At 39.6% G+C, this 26,837-nt stretch overlaps 3 protein-coding genes across 3 annotated transcripts; 2 read left to right on the top strand and 1 right to left on the bottom strand.

Moving 5' to 3' along the window:
* Positions 1-1,240: 1,240 nt before the first annotated feature.
* Positions 1,241-3,554, top strand: LOC140793325 (uncharacterized). Its single transcript, XM_073144739.1, has one exon. It carries the CDS (start codon positions 1,267-1,269, stop codon positions 3,205-3,207), a length of 1,941 nt encoding a protein of 646 aa, XP_073000840.1. The 5' UTR covers positions 1,241-1,266; the 3' UTR covers positions 3,208-3,554.
* A 10,353-nt stretch (positions 3,555-13,907) lies between these two features.
* Positions 13,908-15,191, bottom strand: LOC140793756 (uncharacterized). Its single transcript, XM_073145440.1, has 4 exons — positions 15,054-15,191; positions 14,821-14,933; positions 14,415-14,745; positions 13,908-14,219 (listed from the first exon to the last, which is right to left on the bottom strand). Exons 1-4 carry the CDS (start codon positions 15,189-15,191, stop codon positions 13,908-13,910), a joined length of 894 nt encoding a protein of 297 aa, XP_073001541.1.
* Positions 15,192-15,948: 757 nt separating this feature from the next.
* Positions 15,949-16,821, top strand: LOC140793755 (uncharacterized). The gene is made up of 2 exons (XM_073145438.1): positions 15,949-16,396; positions 16,637-16,821. Exons 1-2 carry the CDS (start codon positions 15,949-15,951, stop codon positions 16,819-16,821), a joined length of 633 nt encoding a protein of 210 aa, XP_073001539.1.
* Positions 16,822-26,837: the final 10,016 nt, after the last annotated feature.

The following is a 26,837-nucleotide window of genomic DNA, read 5'->3' as shown; positions in this document are numbered from 1 at the left end:
GAGTGATGATAGACGATTGTATAGTAGGGTGTCTCATGGTGAAAAATGGTGGCTAAGATTTGGATGCTTAGAATGGTTCTACGATTACAATATACTCCTATAAAGATAAAAATGATCTAATGGGTGTGATAAAATAGTAAATGCGATATAGAAAAATAATTAAACTTAATTATTCCTCAATGCTTGGATAAGCTTAGATGAATAATAAAAAAAAGCTCGGCCCCTCTATATATAGAGGTCGAGTATAATGAATTATAGTTGGACTAGCCCTAGAGAGCTAGCTAACGATTAGAGTTTGAGAGAGGGGGAGGAGGTGTAAGAGAGAGAGATAAAGGGACTCAGTCAATTAATTTATGCATATTCTAATCTGACTGCACTCCACATATTTAACAAAACCTAACTAACTTGACTCAACCGAGTAATCCAATGACTTAATTTTAATCAAATGACTTAACTAATACAAGCTGAAATAATAAACAACTCAACTGGAATAGAAATTAACTAAGTTAAGATAATCAACTCAACATGATATGATCCGACCTGATCTGTTTCAGATTAGAAAACTAAACTAATGGCATGATTTCAACATGCAACATATGAGTTTATTTTTGTATTCTTAAAATAATAAAACATTAAGAAAATTCGTTTCATTAGTTTTAATTAGACTCTTGTAGGTAGATGGATAGAATTACAAATATCTAAAATATAGTGCACAAAGCAAATAAATAAATAAATAAATCCATAATACAAGGTGTATAATGGAAAAAAATAAGAGAAAGTTTCAAGTTTTTTACTATTTTTTTAGTAACACCTTATCTTTGAGTAATTTTTATATAACACCCCTACCATTCCTTTGATTAACTGATATTAATTATGTTATATGATCTATCTAACTCTACTAATTAAACTACTAAATACTTTTAAAAAAAATTATGATGCTAACGCCTTTCTAAACCATACTGCACTCTAACCCACCCCACCAAATTAAAAATAAAAATTCTAGAGTTAATCACCCTACTCTAACATGTAATCTTGATATTTTAGAAATCGCTCTTTATATTTTTAACATAATATTTCATTGTTAATACCCTTCTGTTTAGGAATTGTTAGGTTAAATCAAAGTGTTAGATAAAAATTATAAGGAAATTAAGGGGTTAATCAGAAAATAGTGCAAATATAGGGTGTTATTTTAAAAGTTTCCAGAAATAAAACTAAAAGGCCCGTTATAACAGTCAGCAAATTAACAAGGAGTACACATTGGATTAAATGAAGCGTCTACTTCGCTTCCGACGCTTCTCTCTTCCACTCCTCCAAAACTCCCGCCTTTTCCTTCGCTTCATCTCTTCCCATCCTCCACGCCCGTCAAATCCAAACCCAAGGAAAAGTTCCGGCATATACTTCTCTAATATTTTGCTCTCCAATCTCGCTCAAACCCATGGCATCAAAGAAGCCCGCTCTCGCTTCGATGAAATGCCCCAACGAGACGTTGTCTCCTACGCCACCATGATCAACCTCTATCTCAAAAGCGGCGACTTCTTGCAAGCTGAGGAGCTGTTTCGACAGGTACCCGAAAGGACTGTCGTGATCGACTCAATGATGGTTGATGGGTATATCAAATCTGGGCAGATAGAGGAAGCCCAGAAGTTGTTTGATGAAATGGGTGAAAGGAATGTAGTGTCTTGGACTAGCTTGGTGTCTGGGTATTGCCAGATTGGGTGGGTCGATGAGGCCAGGCGTCTGTTCGATGAAATGCCGGTGAGGAATGTCGTGTCATGGACGACAATGGTATTGGGCTATGCGAGGAATGGTTTGTTATCAGAGGCTCGGAAGCTATTTGAGTGTATGCCGGAGAGAAATGTTGTCGCTTGGACCGCTATGATCAAGGGATATGTAGATAATGATCAGGTTGGAGAGGCGATGGATTTGTTTGAAAGAATGCCGCATCGGAATTTATATTCTTGGAATATAATGATTTTTGGTTATTTGAACAGTAAGGAGCCAAATAAGGCGATTGAGTTGTTTGCAGCGATGCCTCAAAGAAATGAGATTTCTTGGACTTCGATGATTACTGGCCTAGGCCGAAATGGATTTATTGTTAAAGCTAGAGAATTCTTCGATCAAATGCCGAAGAAGGATATTGCGGCATGGAATGCGATGATTAAAGTGTATGCTGATGAAGGACTCATGGATGAGGCACGGGAACTCTTTGACGTAATTCCTACAAGAGATCTCGTGACATGGAATACTGTCCTTGATGGGTATGCAAAGAATGAGCATAAAGAAGAAGCTTTAAAGCTTTTCATTTGCATGCTTCACTCATCAGTGAAGCTAAATGAGACTACCTTAACAAGCTTCTTAATCATATGTGAGTGCATCACTGAAACAAGTCAAATTCATGGACTGGCTATTAAACTTGGTTTCCAATCTGAGATTTCACTTGGCAATGCTCTCGTGACAATGTACTCTAGAGCTGGTGATCTATGTTCATCTTGGCTTGCTTTCAAGAGAATGGATAGTAAGGATGTTGTCTCATGGACATCAATGATACTAGCTTATGCAAACCATGGATGCGGTAACTATGCACTGCAGGCCTTTTCGCAGATGTTGAAACATGGATATCTCCCGGACTGCGTCACCTTTATCGGTGTTTTATCTGCTTGCAGTCATGCAAGCCTAGTTGGAAAAGGTAGAAAGATATTCGACTCCATGACTCGAGCTTACAATCTTGAGCCAAAGGCCGAGCACTTCTCGTGTTTGGTAGACCTACTAGGCCGAGCTGGACACATCGATGAAGCAAAGGCGGTGGTCGATGAGATGCCTGCTACAGAGCGGGATGAGGTTGTCTTGGGGACATTGCTTGGGGCATGCAGGGTGCACAATGAGGCCGAGATTGCAAAGGAAGTAGGCGAGGAGCTTATTGATCTTGACTTATCAAGCTCAGGGGGATACACTCTTCTGGCTAATGTCTACGCGTCACATGGTAAATGGAACGATGTGGCGCTTTTGAGGAAGAAGATGAAGGAGAGGAAGGTGAAAAAGGTTGCTGGTTTTAGTCAGATCAATGTAAACATGAAGAACCATGTGTTTTATGTAGGAGATCAAACACATCCACAAGCAAAGGAGATACATCAGATGCTGAAAGAGATCCTTCTCCCACAAATGAAAGAAACGGAGAGCTTCCAAATGATTCAACCTGTTCATGCTTGATGCTGAAAGAGATTCTTCTCCATCGTTCCACTCGGTCCATCAGTACCGATTGGATGGAAAAAAAAATATCAATACGAGATCAAGAACTTTGATGATCAGATATTATGGACAAAAGTCTGATCACAACTTGGACTCGCAACTCGCAAGGGCAAACCGAGTGACGCTGTCATTCAAATATCAATGTTAAATGCATGCATTACCTGATCATGCCTCAAGGCATGCAGGGAGGGATGTTAGTCTAACAAATCTATTATGTAAACTTATAATTATGCGACTGACATAGATGACATACAATATTTTGGAGAAGCTTTATCTTAGCTAGCTTTCTATTGTGGATACCTGCAAAATACTTGGATCTGATGCTCATGGTTTGCCGCTCTGCAGTTTTATTGATGTTTACCTGCAAAATTCCTCGACCAGAATTCTATCCTAAGTTGGTATATTACTCAGCGTGTACATTAATTTACGTGTAACTCACCGTCTTTAATTTAACTGCTACCCAGTAATACAATCCCCATATTAGGTAGGGCATCCTATTCACTTAACACTACCCAGTACCCACCTCACAATTAATGCCACCCACCTCACAATTAGTGCCAATGATAACAGTCATCAATTGTGTCCTTCCGTAGGAAATATTGGTCCACTTTTCTAATTGTCCTGTACCTGATACTATTCAATGTATGGATTAGATATATATCATTATAAGGATAATATTACATCAAATTTCCACATGCAAAGCCTCATCTTATTCATAATAAGTGCATGAAAAATAACATAAGGATTAAAATAGGAAATCAGTAACAAAAATTAAAAGGACTTCAATCTTTTCTGCTGCATTATATGAACAAGAGCAACCACTCTTAAAAGGATCATCTTGCCTTCTTGCACTAATATAGATAAGTGCCACAAACACAAAAATCACTACCACAACCACCACACTGACGGCCCTCCTCGCCGTCAAACACCGACCCATGGGCGGTGAACCGCCTTTGGTGGTGGGTCGGATCATCTACGGATGTGAAGATGACCATGGAAATGATCGCTAGACACATGATAACCACGTAGAAGATCGTGTCGCTGCCGCCTTCATGCTCAAAAACTAATGACATGGGGACTTTCTTCTGTGTGTCTTCTTCAACAGCTGCCTCGGACTCTAATTGAAGAATTTTAGCTTTATTCATATCAAATGAGTTGCTGGGGGGTATAAATAGGCTCTTGAGAGGAGGTATATATGCTCCTTCTCAATTATTATCAACTGTCCATTGAGACCAAATGATTCCCTACCTAACTAGGTACTATTGCTTTTGATGCTGTTTTATGAGCCTCTTTTGACTTGTTTTAAGAATGATGGATTTATTTGGTATTTACTTTTACATTCTAACATTATCCATCAATAATAGCTGATATTTTTTATAGGCCCAAGAGATTGACTTGAAAAACTATTAAAGTTAACTCAGGATCTCTTGCTATGATAAATTCTCCACTTTTTTTAAGAAGTTTAAACTGATAGATAACGACTTTAATATTCTACTGCAACGTTCGTAGAGTCCTAAATTTATATATTAACACACACACACACACACATATAGATAGATAGATAGATACATACATACATACATATATAAATATATATAGTGGCTCTTAACTACTAAAAAAATTAACATGAGATTGATCTTATCAAACATGTGAATTGCCATCACCTTATTTTATCAAACTTATATTATTCATCTCTCTCTCTCTCTCTCTCTGCCCATATCCAAAAGAGTCCAAACCGCTATTCTTGGTTCTTGGTGGTAGCTAGTAGTAGTAGTAGTTGTTATTTATAACCTTTGGAAGGTGGAAAGTTGTTTTCCGTGTGAATGCATTAAGGGGAATAAAATTGTCATCTTTTGATTAGAAGAGGAAGAAACTTCTATTGATTTCTCTATTCATTAATGAGATCAAAATAGAAAGAAGCACTAAGTTTTTTTTTTCTAGGGAATGCTCGTATGTTGGCTGGTAATTTTATTAAATTCAAGACTAAATCAACTGTTACAACCTAATATATACAATAAGAGGAGGAATAAGATAACACAAGCCCCATACTTGATTATTGTAGATAGTGCCACAGATAAAAGCAAGTAGCAAGACAAAGGATATATCATGATTTTGAAAGCATTTTTGGTGGCTTCCCCCTTAGATCATCAATACGTTCGACAGAAGACATACTGCTTGGCAAGCATGCAGCCCCCTCAGGCATTGGAGTGACGAGCAACCTTACAGCCATTGATGTCAAGGCGAACAACGAGTGCACACAAAGACTCCAGAGCTTGGTGATCTAAGGGAGTTAAGAGGAGAGGTGGGATGGGAAATAGATATGAGAAGAAGAAGAAGAAGAAGAAGAAGAAGAAGAAGAAGAAGAAGAAGAAGAAGAAGAACAACAAGATTTGAGAGGAAGAAGAAAAACAAGGGCAGATCAAAGGGAAAGCGTGTGAGAGGAGCTTATATGAGCTCTTTGCCCTCGTTACTGTAACTATAATAGAAGGCCACATTTGAGGCGGGAAGTGGACTCTGTTTAGATTTTATGTTTAGTAGACAATTAAAAAATATATATATATATACACTATATTAACATATAGTATGCATCATATATAATAATTTTTAAAATTTTTTACATATTAAAATTACTAGATTGCCTTAGTGTCATCCGCCTTTCACCTAGGAAATGGGATGACTACCTATCACTCACATTCAATACATTGAAAAATATAAATCAAATAAAGTACGACCCAAGCAAGTTTTACAAGCGCAAATGCCCTAAATTAGCATGAGACTCATAGCCCTATGAACTTCCAAGGGTGGGAAAGACATGAAACATTGAGTTTGTTGATAAAATGCTTCCACACCGCCACTCATGCTAGGGGAGCGAAAAAGCCTTTCCCTCCACCTAGACAACGTTGCTACGGGAAGGGAGAGGGCAAAGGCCGTCAATGGCGGCAAAGAGACACATGGAAAGACAAGGAAAAAGAGGAGAAAACCAAGTAGAGCTAGGGTCGATTGTTGAAGCATTAAAAGTCAATGCGTGGTCTAAAGTAGATTCATAATGCAGAGTAAAGATATTAAGAGTCATGAGTTATTATGTCCAAGGATAATCTATTAATCAGAGTTACTCTAGAATGTACTAGTTGTGTTAGGAATAATAAAAAGAATAAAATAATTTGAGGTTAGTATTATTTTTATTTTTCTATTTTTGTCTTAGACTCATTTTAGTATTCCATCTTTGTTAGAGAATACTAAAATGAGTCTAAGAAGTCACTTGTCCATCTTTATACTGGTTTTGACTTAAATCCAGCTTTAGCTATGAATCTTTACCAATTTATGAATTGGTAAATTTTGCATGACAATAATCACCTCAATTTGAATCGAGATAATTATACAAGCATGTTAAGCTTTTATTTAGGTGATATGTCAAAACTCTACATCTCTCTTGATAGCATTACAGAATGATCTCAAGAGTTATTATGAAATCCAGATCAAGTCAATTTGATCAAATCCATTGTTACCACTAAATGTTTTCCCAAACCTACTTACCAACTAAATCTAGGACATGGGATGGATTAAAAATCTAGTACCAACTTGTGATATACCGAAGACAAACTAGTATATAAAATAAGTGACTCCTTTCAATTCAATTGGCATTGTTCCTTCAAATCAGCTAGTTATAAAAGCTAGTACAAAAAGTCAGTCAAAAAGTGCCTTAGAAATATCAAATTAAAGGATAGCCTAAAAATCATGGGGACAAAGGTATTCATAACAGATACAACGAAAATCTCATTTATCTATGTTTGTCTCCCAGTTAGCTGCCCTCTAATACTCTTTTTAATATTATTTTTATAACATTCCTCATGTTCCCGGGTGGGTTGTCCCTTTATCAAAATATTCACCAACATGATGAGAACCACAAAGCCCACATTGGGCTTCTTTACTTCCCTGTCACAACACCATCTTAGTTAAGTTCTATCCACTCCAAGGAAAGAATTTCCTATCATATGGATTATTTCTCTTTCGTTCATTGTTGTTGCACTCCTCTGCAAAATGAATAGTCCTTCTAGGCAAGATCTTTTTTTTTTTTTTTTTTTTTTTTGAGAAGGAGAGCTGTATTCAGCTATGCGTCCGCTGCCCAAGTAATTGGCCCGCAGAGTCGCTCAAAATTTGGTTACAGAGGCCTAGGGGAGGGGGTACGAAGGCCCCAATACAATGCAAGTAGATGATTCTTTACCTAGAGTTGCCGCCCAGTCAGCAGCTCGATTAGCTTCTTTAAATACATGAACCACTTTGTATGCCTGAAATCTACCTAAAAGTGATTTACATTCCGCAATCATATTCCTAACTACCCATGGACAGGCAGCCTCCATGCACAGCAAGCGAACCACCTCCAAGGTGATACAATTCGAATTTCACCGATGTCGTCTCAAGCATAGAGTCACTTTAGGAGTGTCTTTGTTTCATATTTTAGTGTTTAATTTTCATGAAAATAAGTTTCTTGTAAGTCGCGTTCGAACGCGGGTGGAGTGAGTTCGAATGCGGTTGTGAACGGGGTTTGTGAATGTGGGTGAAGAGTGTGCATTGTGCGTTCGAACGCCCCGTTCAAATGCACTGTGAATGTCTGCATCGTGTTCGCAAATCCAGAGAAGTGGTGCGTTCGAACGCGGTCGGGCGTGTTCGAATGCGGTCGGCGAAAATTGTATTATTATGGTTAATTTTGAGTTGTTGGTTAGCCTCTAAAAGGATGTGGATGATAACCAAAGTCATTATTGATTATTGAAAATTGAGTTTTGCCTTGCCTCCTTCGTCTTCTTCGTTCTCGTTTTCTCAATCCCCGGCAACGCCGCTTCTAACCTCCCTCGACCGACCAATCACTCTAGTCCCTTAGGGGTGGCCCTCTCCTCCCCCTTCTTCCAATCTATCCAACACTTGCCCTAACCCTTCCATCAACCATAACCCTTCCCCCACCACTTTTCACCGGTGCCACCCCATTAACGCCGGTCCACCTTCAACCACCATCACCTAGGATCACGTGCCTCCATCCACGGATCCAAAATAGACCACCCTGACATTTGTTCATTAATCGGATGATATCTCAAGATCCCCACATTAGATTCGCCTAAAACTAGATGTATTAGATAGATCTTTTCTGGGGCTACAACATATCAAAATTTCACGTCTATCCAATGGTAGCATATTTCGGGATCTTATTTCAAAGTTCCGTGCCAGATCTAGTTCAGATCAAGAAATTTGAAGAGATCGAACCTTAGCCTAAGGGGAGATCGTATCACAAGGAGTCGGTCTCTACCACTATCTTACAATTAGTGGATATAAGTCGCAACCCAAAATGGATTGCCCATACCTCCGCATATAATGTCGAGACGCTGGGACAAGGTTCCCACACTATCTTTATGAGGGTTCCTTGATCATTGCGCAGTATGATACCCACCCCCGCCTGGTAGCATTGGGGAGAATAGCATCCATCTGAGTTTAGTTTGAGCCAGCCCCTATCTAGCATGGCCCACCTGAAGCTCAATCTTTCTATCTGCTCACTTGCTTTGCCATTTTTTGAAGCGTAGTCCAATGCCATTTGAATAGCCCCCTGCACAATAGCTCTCGGACAATTAGCCTTTGACTCATGGACCTTGGCATTCCACTGCTTCCACACCACCCACATGGTTGCGACAATTACCGCCTTGGTGAATTGATTTTGTCCTTTATCCTCATGCCATCTTTACATAATCCAGCCTGCTTCCACTCGGTGCTTCAACTTCCCCAAGATGCGCTCTACCTCAATCCAGCATTCCAAACTATAGCGGCACTCAAAGAAAAGGTGTGTGATCGTCTCATCCTCCAAACCACAGAGCGCACATTTCTCCTCTTGGCCTATCCGTAGGCAGTGGATATAGTGCCGAGTCGGGAGACGACCCCATGCCATTTTCTAGCAGAAAGCCTGGACGCGCAGAGCGATCGGCAATTTCCAGATAGCCTTCCATCCCGCCCACTTCTCCAACTGATGTTGTCGGAGGAACTCATAGATAGACTTTGATGTAGGGATGCCATGCAGGTTTGGTCCCCATATCCAGCAGTCCTTTAAGGAGGAGTTCCCCACGAGCTTTGAGGAGATCTCAAAAGCTATATCCACTCCCCCGGGGGTTATGATACACTCTGCTGGCCACTATTGACTGTCCATAAGGTTGAAAACTAGAAGGTTCCCGTCAAGAAGGTCCAAGTGCATCGTGGTTGCTTGCCGATTCCATGGAATAGACGATGACCATGGTTCTAGAGCTGCCCTTGTACTACATCCATTTCCTATCAGCTTCCTGCAACCCAATTTAAGTTGGTTTGCAATCCTCTTGATGGCACGCCAGACCCATGAACCATTCGTTGTAGAGCTATGATCCCAAAGGTCCAAATCTCCATATTTGTTGAGTAGAATTTTCACCCATGGAGAGTCAGCCTTGTTGAGAACCTTAAACACTAGCTTACCAATATGGGCTGTATGAGCTTGACGAAGGTTCCTAATTGCCAAACCCCCTTCCTCCCTAGGCCGCGTTACCACTTCCCAGGTCACCAAGTGAATTCTGCTGTCATGACCATTTTCCCAGAGGAACTCTCTCGCCTTCTTGGTGATCGCTTCAATAACTGAATCCAATAGCTAAGTACTACCTAACCAATACGATGGAATGGCTAGCAGAGTCAAGTTGATCAACATACAGCGCCCAGCTGTGGAGAGGGTGCTTCTTTTCCACCCAGTCAGGTTCTTCTCTACCCGGTCCACTATCCTTTTGTGATCCTTCACCTTGATTCTGCGCCTAGAGATGAGGACGCCTAGGTAAGTGAAGGGTAAGTCTGCAGTATGCAATTCAAGTGTTATTTGGAGTTGCTTTGCTTGAGTAGGGGATATCTAGCTCGGAAGATAGACAGCAGATTTTTAAAAGTTCACCCTTTGACTAGAAAGGAGTGAATATCTCTCTAAGCATTCCATGATGGTTACCACGTTGGAGGTGGTAGCCTAGACTATTAGTAGTAAGTCATCGGCGTACAATAAGTGGGATAACTTGGTATCGCCCACTTGGAATCCTTTTAGGTCCTCTCTCAACGTTCTCTCGTTGAAGATGCTCGAAAGAACTTGCGACACTAGAATGAAGAGGTAAGGTGATATGGGATCGCCCTGCCGAAGACCCCATTGTGGGTCGATCCACTCTATGGGTTCGCCATTGATGAGGATGGCAAACTGTGGGGAGGAAATGCATGCCCATATCCAGTTGCACCATCGAGGTGGGAATCCCATACGTTGGAGGGTACCCATGGCAGTCGTCCAGCTAACACGGTCATATGCCTTCTCCATGTCTAGTTTGATCATCATCAACGGTGAACTTCTTGCCCTATAGCCATCGAGTGGGCGACCTCCTATGCCGCCAGGGTGTTGTCAACGATACTCTGGCCAGCCACGTGGAACGCCCTCGCCCAGCACGGGCATGTGGATGCCCACGCGCCCACACAGCACGCAGGGCGCATGCGACAAATCGAGTGGGGCCCGTCACACATAAATACTCTCATGTGCACATATAATCATGACATCATCAAATAAAACATGCGAACCTATCCATGAACACATAATCCATCACCATATAAATCATATTATTAACCAAATAAACATGTTAACATATGAATATTCCAGTCCATAATAATATACATTAAACTACTACATAATCTAGCAGGACTCACATAGGCCATAACAAACCATCAAGATACAACTAAAACGACTAATATAAGACTATACTATGATTTGACCTGTATTATATAATTCATCGTCTAATACAAAAGAGTACAAATATCAAATACTATTACAACTCAATTCCTATATAAACTATCATCTATACCGTCTCGCATATATAGCTCACTTCATCATCGCTTTAAAATATCTTCTCAAGATATCTCAAGTCGCTATCACGTACCACATATCTAAGAGGGTTAGAAAAGAAATAAAGAGAGTCATGAGCAAAAGACTCAGTGAATAGACCTTACTCGGAATCAGTGATGCCAAATAGAGAGTAAATCATGTACTGGATAATATGAATCAGAAAGAGCATCATGACATGAATGAGTATATGAATATTTCTCAATAATACATAAATAAAAATAAGATAACATGTCATGTCATAACTAATAAAATATATAATCCTCGACAATGTATAAATAAATCTCCATGTCATATCATCATCATAACTCTCTCTCTCAAATATGACACATGATGCATGCCGACCATGACCATGCTATGACATCAAATGCAACCATATATGATGCATATTGATCACTCGATAATCAGGTAACCAAATGATAATGAAATCATATGCATTTCTCAACATTACAATCATCACCGACATCTTGATATAATATCATCATACTAGACCACTGTGCACAGTCAACACCTGGTACCTAGTCTCAACATCATGCCCGGAGGCTCAGAGCATATTCCGCCACCCGCAAGAGTATCTCAAATATAACCATACCCTGTCACCCGCTAGGGTATCAACATCCATCCAGACCGGGCACCATTCTAACTGATAGAAACATCATGAGGATAACTCACCACATATGCCTAGCGAACGGCATATGTCCGAATGTCTGCTGCGCACACAGACTAATGACCTCGGACGTAAGGCTAATAGGATCGTGACTATGTCGAGCGATCAATCATCCACCAAGCGCGTCCTAACTCTCGCGCCCACTCGGGTATCCTCATGCTTTCTATCAACTATCCTATCAATTATATTTTATGCTTTCCTTCTAAATGATAGATCATATGCATATATCCAGTACGATAACAAATCAATGCATAATAGGAATTTAGGTGGAACAGGAATCAAGAGAAAAATAATGCAATATAGTCTCCGATCATGTAGTCAACACATGCATACTCATGCTAATCAATAACATGCATACTCATGCTACAGATCAACTGGACATAACATTATAATAGTATAATCATCTCTCATCATCTTTATATATCACCAATGTGCTCATATCCTAAATCAACCTAATCAGATGCATGATAAAATATGCTCGACTGTAATCATCTCTAGATAAGGTCATATAATAATGTTGGAGGCCAAAACATGCATGTACATAATATATAATATAACATAATTTGAGAAAGGCGTCTAGGGGATAAGACTACTCACCACCACTGCAAATACCAAACAACCACTCATTCACGTTGCTACGACAATGATCAAGCCTCGATAGCTAAGTCCACGGGATCTTGAACAGGGGAGTCAGAATCTGAAATTATTTAAATAGTATGATGTTAGCCGTTTATCTGATTAAAATCCGTTCATGTAATATATGATGATTTAGAAGGTTTTAAAATTTTTACTTATCTTTATAACTAGCTAGATTTTTAATTACAAATAAAAATAAAAATAAAAATATAGATGAAAACCTAACTATAATTATATCTTGATTAATTAGAGATTACTTTATAAAATAATAAATAAATACATAAGCCTAGTATTCTATTTGTTATAAAAATAACAATATATAATAAATTAATAGAATTACTTAAAATGTATATCATAAGAATATTAGAATATAAATCTAATAATTATAATTTACAAATCTATCTATTAATCTAATATACATATAAGTAAATAAATAAATAAATAAATATAAGTATTACCTATATTTATGTGTGATAGTTTATAACCTAATTAATCATCAATAAAATTTAATTAATAATAATCATAATGATGAATATGTATTATTATTAAAATAAATAATGTCTAAATCTATTTTGTATTAATTAAGACAGAAATACCTAAGTAAATAAATAATACAATTAAAAAGAATAATGGATCACTAGTACTAGTGCTGGCTTGGCGCAGCACTGTTGTAGAAAAATAAGAAGAGGAGAAGCAGCTGAGGAAGAAGAAGAAGAAAAGAAGAAGGAAGAAGAAGGAAGAAGGACAGAAGAGAAGAAGGGAAGGAAGAGGAGGGAGATGCGGACCCGGGCCAGCGGGGAGGGCACCGGCAGCTAGTGGCCAGCCAGCTGCCGGCCTCTTGCCGGTGGCTCGGCTCCGACGGGCCCGAGCCCAAAGTAAGAAAAAGAGAGAGAGAGAGAGAGAGAGAGAGAGAGAGAGAGAGAGAGAGAGAGAGAGAGAAGAAGAGAGAAGAAGAAAGAGAAGGAGAAAGAGCTCACCGACGTTCGTGGAGGTGGCGGCGGCGGTTTCCAAAGACCTTGATGAGAGAGAGAGAGAGAGAGAGAGAGAGAGAAAGAGAGATATATATATAGAGGGAGAAAGAGAGGCGATTGGAGGGGTTGCCGATGGCTGCGGCGGCGCTGGGGCCCGCCACTGCTAGCTGGCCGCAGTCGGTTAGCTGCGGCGATGCGAGGCGGGTGCGTGGCACCTCCCCCACGCTGCCCCATTGCATGGGCACGAGGCCGGCCACAGTAGTCATGCCCATGCAAATTTTTTTTTTATGATTGGGTTGTTACACCATGAATGCCGCTTGTTCTGGACCGACCAACTTTGGGAGCACTGTCTTCAGTCTGCCCACCAGGATTCGCGTAATGATCTTGTATGCAACATTACATAATGCTATGGGTCTGTAGTCTTGACCTTAGTGGGATGGTCCTTCTTTGGTACTAGCATGACAAAGGTATTTCCCTAGCGGCTCGGCAGGGTGGTGATGGAGAAGAAGTGTTCAACTGCCTGAGTAAGGTCGTCACCCATTGTGTCCCAGAATTGCATGTATACCTCTACTTGAAGTTCGTCCGGACCTGGCGCTTTCCCACGAGGGAGATTCCATAAGGCTGTTTTAATCTCCTCGGGGTGAACCGGAGAAGTGAGAGCATGGCCTTCGTCAAGTACAAGCGTTGAGATCTGTGGCCATGAAAGTTTATCAACAGTGGTTTCCTCCTCGGCGCTCCACAGCTTGGTGAAGAAGGAGGTAAAGCTATCGCTTACCTCAACTTTAGCCTGGACTCATTCTTTGGTCGGGGACATAATGCCAGGGATGCTATTTCATCGCCGACGAATGGTAGCTGTAAGATGGAAGAACTTTGTATTGCGATCCCTATCTTGCACCCACCTGAGTCTGGACCTCTATAGCCACTTTAAGTTGATTTGCCTACTAAGTGCCGATTTCCTGTTATATAGGCCTCGTAAGGATACCAATCCATCTTCATTCAAGAGGCCTTCAACATCCAAAGATTCCAGCTTGGATATATCCTGGTTAGTGGTGGCCAAGTTTTCTTCTAGGTTGCCTACCACACTCCTACTCCAGCGACGTAATGCACATTGCAGATAGGACACCTTTTGCATGAGCATTGGGCGGCGCCAAACTTCCTTCACAGTAAGGCGGCATCCTTCATACTCAAGCCAGTGAAGCTCGAACCGAAAAGGGCGGGCAACTCTACCAAGTGGGGGATGGATAGCTAGAAGAAGAGGGGCATGGTCTGATGCAGAACGATCGAGATGAAGAACCTTGTGGTGAGGATGAGAGCTAAGCCAAAGCGGATTTACCAAGAAGCGATCTAGATGAATCCATATCTGGCTTGAGCCCCCTTAGTTATTGCACCAGGTGGACGGTAAACCCTCATAGCCAAGATCGCAAAGCCCGGTCACTTCGACAAAGGCTTTAAACTGCTTGCTTTTGGGGCCCAACTCCACTTTTTTGGAACTCTTCTTTTCCTGAGTTGAAAGAAAAGCGTTGAAGTCGCCACCAAGTATCCATGGGATACAGAGGGTGGATATGGTGGTGAGATCTTCCCAAAGAAACTTCTGGGCCTAGATATTGTTACTAGCGTATACTGCCATCCACAGCCCAGTTTCACTAGCGGGAGTTGTTAGCACCCAGTGGACAGCATAACGGGAGACCAAGAGAATGTCCACCCAGCCAAGCTTTGTTTTCCACAGAACAATGATGCCACCCGACGTTCTAATTGCCATGTCCAGCCAAGGGATCTGGCCACCTTCTTCGTGTCCTCCCAACTCGTATGGGTTTCTATTAGAATATTAAGCTAGCCTATTTGACTAGTCAATTAGATTAATTGGCTAGTGTAGAATTCAAGAAAAATGCTTTGGTTTTGAGGTGACTCTTAGTATTTTTTATGCCTTTAAATGATAGTAATCTTTGGATTCTCTAGATGATGGAAATCAAAGAGTTATATATGATAACTAAGAGTCATGTATTATATCTAAAAGTCATGTAAACCACTATATATATGTGGTCTTATCTTGTGCAAGGATATGAAAAAAAGTTTAAAAGTTTTTATCTACTTCATCTTGTGTTAAGAGAACAATCTTCTTCTCTTGAGTTTTCCATCACCTTCTCCTAACAAAGTAGTATCAGAGCTAAATTTCCTTACAATACAATGGCCTCCAATAGCTTGTTGCAACCCCAACTTCCTCGCTTCACCGGAAAGAATTTCAACCAATGGAGTATCCAAATAAAGGTTCTCTATGGATCCCAAGATCTATGGGATATTGTAGAGAAAGGCTATGTTAAGCCAAAGAATGTGACAACACTCACCCCACAACAACTCAATGAGTTAAAAGGAGACTCGCAAGAAGGACAAGAAGGCATTGTTCTTCATTTATCAAGTGGTGGACGAGGCAATCTTTGAACGAATCTCCACCGTGTCGACAGTGAAAGAAGCGTGGGATATAACTCAATGTGTCCTACAAAAGAGAGGAGAAGGTGAAGATGGTGCGGCTTCAAACTCTTCGAGCCGAATTTGGCACTCTTCACATGAAGGACTCCGAAGTAGTTGAAGACTACTTCAATCGGGTAATCTCTATTATTAACCAATTGAGGAGTAATGGTGAGAAAATTTTAGACCAAAGAGTAGTTGAAAAAATTCTTAGAAGTTTAACTAAAAAGTATGAGCATAATATTGTTGCTATTGAAGAATCTAAAGATTTATATACTCTCTCCATTGAAAGTTTATTGGGATCACTCCAATCCCATGAACATCGTATGAATCAATTTGATTCTCCTTCCTTAGAGCAAGCCTTTCAATCTCAAGTTTCATTGAGAGGAGGTTCTAGAGGGAAAGGAGGATGGCATTTTGGCCGTGGGAGAGGTAGAAACAATGGAGGAAGAGGCAAAGAAAATGAAAATGATAATACATTCACATCTACTTCAACTAGAGGTAGAGGTAGAAGACGAGGACGATATGCAAATGTCTAATGTCATCATCATGGCAAATATGGCCACATAAAAAGAATGTGTAGAAAAAAAATTGCCGAGGAAGAAAATAAAGATGCGAACTATGCTCAAGAAAATGATGAAAATAAGGATAATGGTTCTCTCTTTCTTATTTGTAATGTATAAGAAGATGTTATTAATGATATTTGGTACGTTGATAGTGGTTATAGTAACCACATGACAGGGAACAAATGTGCTTTTGTCACTTTGGATGAATCTATCCAAAGTGAGGTTCGCATTGGCGATAACAACAAGCTACCGGTCAAAGGGAGTGGTGACATTCTTGTCAAAACAAAGAAAGGTGTCAAATGCATTACTAATATCTTCTATGTTCCAGATCTTAAGCAAAATCTTTTGAGTGTTGGATAACTTCTTTCCAAGGGTCATAATGTTCTCCTCAAGGAAGACACATGTGAAATCAAGGACAAGAACAATATTCTTATAGCCAAAGTGAAGATGTCACCAAACAAGATGTTTCCCTTGAAGATAGAAAGTAAAGTTCTTCCATACTTCAACACCATCATAAAGAATGAGTCATGGCTTTGGCATCTCCGGTATGATCATTTGAGTTTTATCTCTCTTTCTCACATGTGCAAGAAACATATGGTACGAGGCATGCCAAATATTCATCAACATAATCAAGTATGTGAAGGGTGTGCACTTGGAAAGCATCACCAAGACTCTTTTTCAAGTGGAAAAGCTTAGAGAGCATCCAAACCTCTTGAGCTTATTCATACCGATCTATGTGGCCCTATACACAACATCCATTGGAGATAATCGTTATTTCTTTACCTTCATTGATGATTATAGTAGAAAGAGATGGATTTATTTTCTTAAAGAAAAGAGAGATGTATTGAACAAGTTTAAAGAATTCAAGACCTCAGTCGAAAAGCAAAGTGGATATATCTTAAAAACTTTGCGTTTCGACCAAGGAGGTGAATATAATTCACAAGATTTTATCTCTTTTTTCAAAGAGCATGGTATAAAACAGCAAGTTACTACTCGCTATACACCACAACAAAATGGAGTGGCAGGAAGGAAGAACTAGACTATTATGGAGCTTGCTAGAAGCATGTTAAAGGCAAAAGGGATGCCTAATTCATTTTGGGCCGAAGCCGTTGCATGTGCAGTCTATCTCTTGAATCGTGCAACTTCCAAAAGTGTGCATGACATGACACCTCAAGAAGCTTGGAGTGGACACAAGCCTTGTATTGCTCACTTGAGAGTTTTTGGAAGCATTGCATATGTGCATGTGCCTGATAAAAAAGAGGAAGAAATTGGATAACAAATCTGAAAAATGTATTCTTATAGGCTATATTGAAATGTCCAAAGCCTATAAACTCTTTAATCCCCTTACCAAGAAGGTTATTGTAAGTAGAGATGTAAAATTTAATAAAGGAGAATCTTGGGGGTGGGATGGAAAAGAGAAAAGAAAATATTCTATTCTTGCAGGTGAAGAAGAAAGTCAAGGTGATGATCTTGGAGAAGAAAAAAGGACTCCGCCTACTTTCCAGTCTTCTTCTTCCACGTCATCGTCAACATCTTCATCATTGGAGTCTCTACCAAGAAAGACAAAGAGCATTAGAGAGATCTATGAAGCTGCAAGAGAAGTATCATATGAAGATATGAGCAACTTTGCACTATTTATTGATGCAGATACTATCACTTTTGAGGAGGCTTCAGACTAACAAAAATGGAGGCATGCTATGGATCATGAAATTGATTTTATCACAAAAATTGGTACTTGGGATCTTATAGATCTTCCCACTGGGCACAAACCAATAGGTGTTAAATGGATCTATAAGACCAAGTTGAATGAAAAATGTGAAGTTGAGAAGCACAAGGCCCGATTGGTAGCAAAAGGCTACAATCAAAAGTATGGTGCTGACTACGACGAAGGTTTTGTCCCTATTATTCGACTTGAGACTATTCACATGGTCTTGGCATTGGCAGCTCAAAATAAATGGAAAGTGCATCAAATGGATGTCAAATCAGCATTCCTAAATGGTGTTCTTGAAGAGGAGGTCTATATTGATCAACCTCCACGCTATGTGAAGAAAGGTGAAAAGCATAAAGTATGCCAGTTGAAGAAAGCCTTGTATGGCTTAAAGCAAGCACTAAGGGCATGGTATAGTCGCATAGATGGATATTTCTTGAAAAATGGATTCAAGAGGTGTCCATTTGAGCATACTCTTTACATCAAAGAAGGTACACATGGTGAGTTTTTAATTATATGCATTTATGTTGATGATTTGATCTTCACCAGCAATAGTCCAAATTATTGTGAAGCTTTCAAGAAAAGCATGATGCATGAATTTGAGATGACAGACATGGGACTTCTACATTTCTTTCTTAGCATTGAAGTTAAACAAAGTGGAGACAAAATTTTCATCTCAAAAAGAAGTATGCAACGAATCTCTTGAAGAGATTCCGAATGGAAGGTGATTCACCTATAAGCACACCAATGAAGGTTGGCTTAAAATTAAGCAAGCAAGATGATGAAAAATTTGTAGATGCTACTCTTTATAGAAATCTTGTTGGTAGTCTCATGTACTTAACAGGTACAAGATCAGATATTTTGTACTCTGTTAGTCTTTTAAGCAGATTCATGGAAACGCCAAGAAAATGTCATTGGAATGCTGGGAAAAGAATTTTGAGATTTATTAGTGGTACCTTTGATGAAGGTATTACTTACAAAAGTACTAACAATTCATGTTTAGTTGGTTATTGTGATAGTGATTGGGGTGGAAGCACCGACGATAGCAAGAGTACTTCCGACTATGTTTTCAATGTCGGCTCCGGTGTAATCTCATGGTCTTCAAAGAAGCAAGATGTTGTCGCTCTCTCTACTACAGAGGCGGAGTATATTGCCTTGTCATTAGCAAGTTGTCAAGCATTATGGTTAAGGTGGATTTTGAAAAAACTCAAGCATCCACAAGGAAAAGGCACAAATTTATTTTATGATAATAAATCAGCAATTGCACTCACAAAGAATCCGATCTTCCATAGTAGAAGCAAACATATTCGAGTTAAGTATCATTTCATTCAAGATTTGGTCAAAGATGGTGAGATCGAGGTCAAGTATTGCAAGACTCAAGATCAATTAGCAGACATATTCACCAAAGCTCTCAAGATGGATACCTTCACCAAATTGAAGAAGAAACTTGGCGTGGAAATGGTCTAGCTTAAGAGGAGAGTGATAGAATATTAAGCTAGTTCATTTGACTAGTCAATTAGATTAATTGGCTAGTGTAGAATTCAAGAAAAATGCTTTGATTTTGAGGTGACTCTTGGTGTTTTCTATGTCTTTAAATGATAGTAATCTTTGGATTCTCTAGATGATGGAAATTAAAGAGTTATATATGATAACTAAGAGTCATGTAAACCACTATATATATGTAGTCTTATCTTGTGCAAGGATATGAAGAAAAGTTTAAAAGTTTTTATCTACTTCATCTTATCTACTTCAGTCTCTGGACAGCCTGCTGGAGTGTACTCCACCACCACCATTTGAAGAGCTTCCTTGTCGGTTGCCATGATATCCCGGGGCTCCTCGATGTTCCCTTGGTAGAGAGCTTGCTTAAGCGACATAACAATCTCTCCATGTTTGGTCACAAGGTTGTCTGCCACCTCCTCCGTCGGCCTGAATTTGGCGGAAGCAACGCCTCCCTAGTGCACGTCCACAGGGTATAGCTTTGCATGCATTGGGTGGGAAACTCTAGCCTTAACAGTTTTTACGTAAGAGGATCGGGTTCCACATTGCATGCCAGTACCCAATCTTATAGATAGGCCATTAATTATGGCAGAAGCTAGGCCTTGAACCAGGATTTCTACTTCGAACGTGTCCTTGCCTAGCTGCTCTCCACCAGAGCTAGACATTAATTGCCCCTCCAACGTGTCCGATTGGTATTGACACACATTACCTCCTCCGCTACTTTTTGATGAGTGGTCTGCCATATCCTTCTTAGATAATTGGAGAGTTTGGCTATATCCTTGATGTTGACCAGCTGATGTGCCCCCCAAGTCTAATTTGCATTTTCCTTTTCTCCCAACAGAAGGGTTCACTTTCTCATGCACCATGCCAACCTTAACTTTCAGAGGTTGACGAGGTTCCCCCATATCATTTGTAGATTTCCTTCCTATCTTCTGAAGATCTTCTTTTCTTTCCTTGGTATGGAGTATCTCCTGCCTTTTGCCTACATCTCTAAAGATACCTTCTTCAGCTTTCTTATACTGTGGTTGAGGCATTCCAGGTCATTGACGAGGCGGCTCCCTCCTTGTTCCGGCAGGTTTGTTTGTCGCTCCTGTGGTTCTAGATTGATTAGGCCCTGCCCTATTTCCGGCTTTACGTTGGACAGTGAACCATGGACCAAGCAATGGGTTCCGCTCCTCCATTGAACCTTCATGAGGCCCGGACTCCGCCGGCTGCGTCGGCTGCTTCGGCGGCATCTGATGTGGGCAAGTCTCCTTCTCTGAGTTAGAACCTAGTTGCGACATTGGGCACATCTCCATCTTATGGCCTAAGCGACCGCAAACATAGCAGAATTTGAGAACATTTTCATATAAGCAAGTTTGTTCCACTTGGTCCTCTTTTGGTCCAAGCCACACAGCAGTCTTAAGCGAGCAGCTGAGGTCTACTTCAATGCATACTCGTGCAAATCTACTTCGAGAGTGATCAAGAGTTGTCTCGTCAACCCTCAAAGGTTTGCCAAAGAATGTAGCCACTTGGACTAAAGCTTCCAACTCCCAGTATTCTTTGGGAAGGTTGTGAAGTTGGATCCAGACAGGAGCTGTCGTGAACGCCGCCGGCGATGGCCTGAAGTTGTTTCTCCATGGGATGAGGTTTAGCACCTTCCCTAGGATTGTCCAAGGGCCCATGGTAAGGGCATAGTCCAGGTCTTCTTGTTTCTCAAACCTGAACACATAAAATCCCTCCTCCATATCCGAGACTGAGAATCCTTCGATGCCATTCCATAATTTGGCGAGAATGCTTTTGAGATTTGCCAGCGGTATACCCCTGCCTAGGAACCTACCAAATAGAAATAGTTTCCACCAAGCTCTACAATTCTCCAGAGTCTCTAGGTCTATTACCACCGAGACTTCAAGGCTAGATTTGATCTTTGCCATCACCTCTTCTGGAATATGTCCCACCTTGGATGCAGGACTTTGCCTACCTGCAGCTACCGAAGCCCACGATTTTGGAGGTTGCTGCTCCGACGTGCTGGTAGACTTCGATGAGGAGGCTCGCCGAAGGAGAGCATCTCCCCCCTCGTCTCGCCCAGCCATAGAGCTCGCGGGGTTTCGAGCTCGTTTGCTTACACTTCTTGCGGAGCAAAGCTTCCACAAGCTTAGTCACTTTTAGCACTTACGATCATTTTCTAGGCAAGATCTTGGTTGGAGTTCTCTGCCTTTAAACACAATATGGTTTCTCTTCTTTCGAAGTGTCCAAAACTATGCTGCCATGTATTAGTAGTCTGCACCCATCATCTCCCTGCTATATGACCCAATACTTTTTCATTGTCTCGAAGACTATACTAATAGGTAATCCGCTTTGGTTTGCCATCATGCTCCATAGCTCATTAGCCCATGTGCAGAATATGATTCCCTAAAAATTCCACATAGGGTGCAGAACACAATAACCCGGCTCTTAATCGGGCGTGGATTTAATTTAATTAATTTCGGATTGTAAACGGGTCAATTTGCCTAATCTAATTCATAAATAAATTATGTTTGAGTTTATACTGTTGACCCATTTGACCGTTAAGTATACAGCTCGGGTCAACCCGCCAACCCTCTAACCCAATGCTATATAAATATTAAACTTTTTATAATCCTAACTCTCACACCTCACTCTCATACCCTCACTCTCACTGTTTCACACCAGCCACCTCACACCTTCTTCAAAATCCCAAGGCCCACCGATCTCCTCCCATGTTCCCTCTCTCCTCTACCGCCGTCCTTCCTCCTCGAATCTCTAACGAGCCTCCCACCCTCTTGTCCTCTCACCCTCTTCAAAATCTGAAGGCTCGATCTCCTTCGATGGGCATTCGCCTCCACCATCGCCTCCTTAGATCTTTAATGGGCCTCCCACCCTCTCACCCTCTTTGAAATTTCAAGGCCCGATCTCCTTTGATCCTCCCTCCCGCGACCTTGCCTCCATCACTGCCCTTCTCTCCTCAGATCTTTGACGAATTACCATCCTTCTCCCACGCTCACACCATCATCATTGCTTTCAGTCACTCAATCTACCTCTCCTACTCCTACCCTCCCACCATTCGATCTCTGCCATCTCTGTCTCCGATCTCCGCCATCGAGCAATGCAATCCGTATGCGAATGAGTGGAAGTTCATCGTCGAAATTGGGACTAAAATTTAGTTAATGTTTGTTGTTGTTGTTACTATTGTAATAAAAAAAATGGATTTGTGTTACGATTTGTGGATTAATGGCTTGTATAACTACGAGTTTATTATACAATAGATTGAATGTATTTGTGTTAGATTGAATGTATGGTTAGCGTCTTAATGCTTAGAATTATTATTTTTATATTGTACAAATTTTGAGTTGAAAAGAGATTATTGTCTAATATATTATTTATATCAAGTAAATTAGTAAATATTAATTTTTATATAAGGTAAAATAGTAAATAATTAAATATTATAGTGTTATTCGTGTTGTGTTAATATGACCCGTTTATTAAACGAGTTATATGGGTCCTGTTGTGTTAACTCGACCTATTTATTAAATAGGTTACACGGGTCATGTTGTGTAACAATTTAATAAATGGATTGTGTTAGTGTCTACCAAATGCAATCCTTTTAATAATCGAGTCTTGTTTGTGTTAGAATAAAATTGATCCGACCCAAATATAACACGATTCGAACCCGCTTATCATGATCCGATTGCCACCCCTAGATATAGAGAACGTCTACGGTTTGCCAGTTGGGTCAAGAGTCCATATCAAATCATCCTCCTCAGAATTATCCCCAACGTCTAACTCCTTAATAACAAAAGGCCCATACTTACAATTCATTTCATTGTCATTTTGGCCACTCTGAGATTTTCAATAGCTAACCATCTATCAGCTTTGGCACAACAGGTTTTATCTCATCCAATAGGTTGTGTATTCCTCTCCTTCTACTCCCTTTCTCTCACAGGAATTATCATGCAATGCTAGAAATCCAATCAATAGTAGCATCCAAAGCCCAAGAGGAAGCCAGCCAATAATTATGGATTGACTTAAGAGTGGAATTAATGTGGAAAACTCTTCCAGACTCCATCCGGCCAATTTACTCAGAACTCCATCTACTAAATTGCCATAGATTTTGACCCCAAAATAAATGAAAGGCAGTTGTACTTTTCTCAAGACTTTTTTTTTTTCTAAATTTAATATTATTTTATTTAAAAAATATTTTTTTTAAACGTGCTTTAATTAAGGTTCTAGTTTAGGTTTCTCTTCCCTGTGTAAGAGAGAGATGATCCTACTCCCAAAGATTTAGATTTCCTAGATAAAAACAATGATGCCTTGTTTGCTTTTGAGTTCAGAGATTTTTTCGAAACTGGTTAAAGGAACTCTAACATAATTCAGTAACTAAACATATATTTATTTATTTTTTAGTATCAAACTAAATTTTATATTTATAAAATTAAAAATTAAAAAATAAGACTAACTAATCAAGTTTGAAGCTTAGGCTAAAACGGAAGTGGGCCCATAAGTTTAGGGTATTTTAAAACGTCATAAACTTTCATTATTTCCATTCAAGTACGTGGGAATGTTGGAACTTAACAAGAACTTCGAAGAAAACGTACTTGAAAGAAAACACCGAAATTTTCTACATCTTTAAAAATATTGAAAATTTCAGCATGTTAAATTGCGACCACAATGATTTTTCTGTCTCCCATAGTCCATGTGGGGAGAAAGACATTTATATTAATAAATACTTTAAACCTGCTATTAAATTTGTATTGTTTTTATTAAAGTAATATTAAATCTAAAATATGGTCTTTATCTAGAATAAGGCCAAAATATACACATCTAGCAAAAGGTGTGACGATAAAGCTTGCCCACCATAATTAAGATGTCACTCAGTGGAGATGGCAATTGGGTCAAAATGTAGTCGGATTCGGATCAATTTTACGTCAATACAAACATGACTAATTTAGTTACATGTTATAATATTAAATAAGAACACACTTCAATAATTAAATAAGTTTATATGATTTTTAAACAGGTTATTTAGATCATAAATCAATTATTCAGGTTACAAATATATTATAGGACTTAAATGGATTAACAAAATTTGACTTATATAAGTTTTTTATTTTTTTTTGAGAGAAAGACCGTAGTCAAGAATGTGCTTGCGGCACGAGAATTACATCAACCTGTGAGCTCCTAGATGATAGGGAGTCACACGCCAAGTTATGATGAGGAGCGTTGTTTGCTTGATAAGTAAAATATACTGATATAGAGGAGCATTGCATAGCGAACCATTTGAACTCACGAATACATGGTCAAATAATCCATGGCATATCATCCAAGGGTAAGGAATTGAATGAGTCTGCAACGGTTTTGCAATCCGTGAAAAGGTAAGCAGAGCTTGTATGTGCACGATCCAAAATAAGCTATAAGCTAGCAAGGAGAGCTTGGGCTTCACCCTCAATTGCAGAATCACAAATCGGTATAAATTTCTTCAACTTTATAATCTGCGACCTAACTTTTAAGAGAACACCAACGCCAGCATCCGAACTAAGCTTCCAATTAGCGTCAACCCAGCACAAAGTTGCATTCTCCATAGCTGATGAATCATGAATTCTTTCCAAATGCACCACATTGAGATAAACAAAGAAGGGAGAGCTTCCATATTAACATGGTTAAGCACCTCAGTTAACCAACTGCTAAAACAGGGATAAGTAGGCCATTTAAATCCCAAACCGAACCATGTAGCTTTGACATAAGGACATTCGAAGAGTATATGAAGAACATATTCAGGTTCAGTAAAGCATCTTGTAAAACTAGCATTCATACCCCTCCAACGTGCATGCATAGCTTCATTGGTGGGCAGTGCATTTGTTGAGCATCTCCATATAAAAGACTATGACTCGAGGAGGGTTGAGTTTAGTCTTCCAAAGTGCCTTCCACATAGCCTTAAGATTCAGTGAAGAAGTAGAAGAATTTCTGAACCCGTCTGCAACTAATCGATATGAGGAGCTAGTAGTAAATAGTCTTGTTAGTGTGAGCTTCCAAACTGAGAGGAATAAGGAGGCAGTAGATGCACAATTTTCTCAGCAACCATATGGTCAAAAAGGGAGAATATAAGTGGTAGGTTCTAGCTTCCTGTAAGAGTAGTAAGATCTCGAACAACTCTAACATTCAGAGGGACAACTACATGAATAAGATCAATCCCCGAAAGCCATGTATCGGACTGAATAGGTATAACTGCACCATCTCCAATAACCCATGTAATATAAGGCTTGATAACATGCCGAACACCAAGTATAGCTTGCCATGACCAGGAGACTGATTGTTTAACAGTTGTATTCTAAAAAGAAACATGTGGAAAATATCTAGGTCAATACCTCAGTCCAAAGTCCCTAGGATGAAATAAGGCGCTAAGCCGTCTTACAAATCAAACCTTTGTTAATCGTAACGAAAGAATATACCCCTAGGTCGCCATTCTTCTTAGGTCGACAAATAAGATCCCATCTCCTGAGTATCGCATTGAGTTTCTTTAGAAGACCGTTAGGAAAAGAAACTATCAACATGTAGAATATGGGAATCGAGGATAGCACAGATTTAATCAGAACAAGATGATTAGCATGGCTTAGAAGTAAGAGTTATCGTCGTAGAGAAGAAGACATAACAATGGGATGAGATGGAATTACCTTCTCATTTCATTGTAACTTATTTACCTCCTATTTTAATGTCATATGCTTCCAAAAATATAATTACCCGGACATTCATTGTAACTCAATTACTAGCCAATGAATATCTCTCGTGGATTTGGCACTGATATTCATAGTTTTCTATCAAAGTGCTATATGTAACTTTAATAATTAAATAAGCAGGGCAACTGCTTTATAAACTAAACCTGATTATATTAAACACATATCTATTTAAAGTCTTCCCAAATTAACTCCCTCAAAGCTCCTTATTCTAATACAATATATTTGATAGAATTTACACTTTCTTTTTTGAAAAAGGGAGATGTATACACATCTAAAACCCTTCCATTTGTAATGGAAGGAGTATCACAAGAAAGAAGGTTACATAGTACTAAGGGATTGGGTCATTTGCCCCTATAATACCTCCTCTGTACGATAACCCTTCACTTGGTTAGCTGCTTCTACATTTTCATGGGCATTAGCCTCTCCACGAAGGATTCTAATAG

This window comes from Typha latifolia, chromosome 8, assembly GCF_019914945.1.
Source record: "Typha latifolia isolate L0001 chromosome 8, TyphaL0001v2, whole genome shotgun sequence".
Lineage (NCBI taxonomy): Eukaryota > Viridiplantae > Streptophyta > Magnoliopsida > Poales > Typhaceae > Typha > Typha latifolia.
Note: the sequence above shows the minus strand (reverse complement) of the source record. Positions and strands in the feature narration are given on the sequence as shown.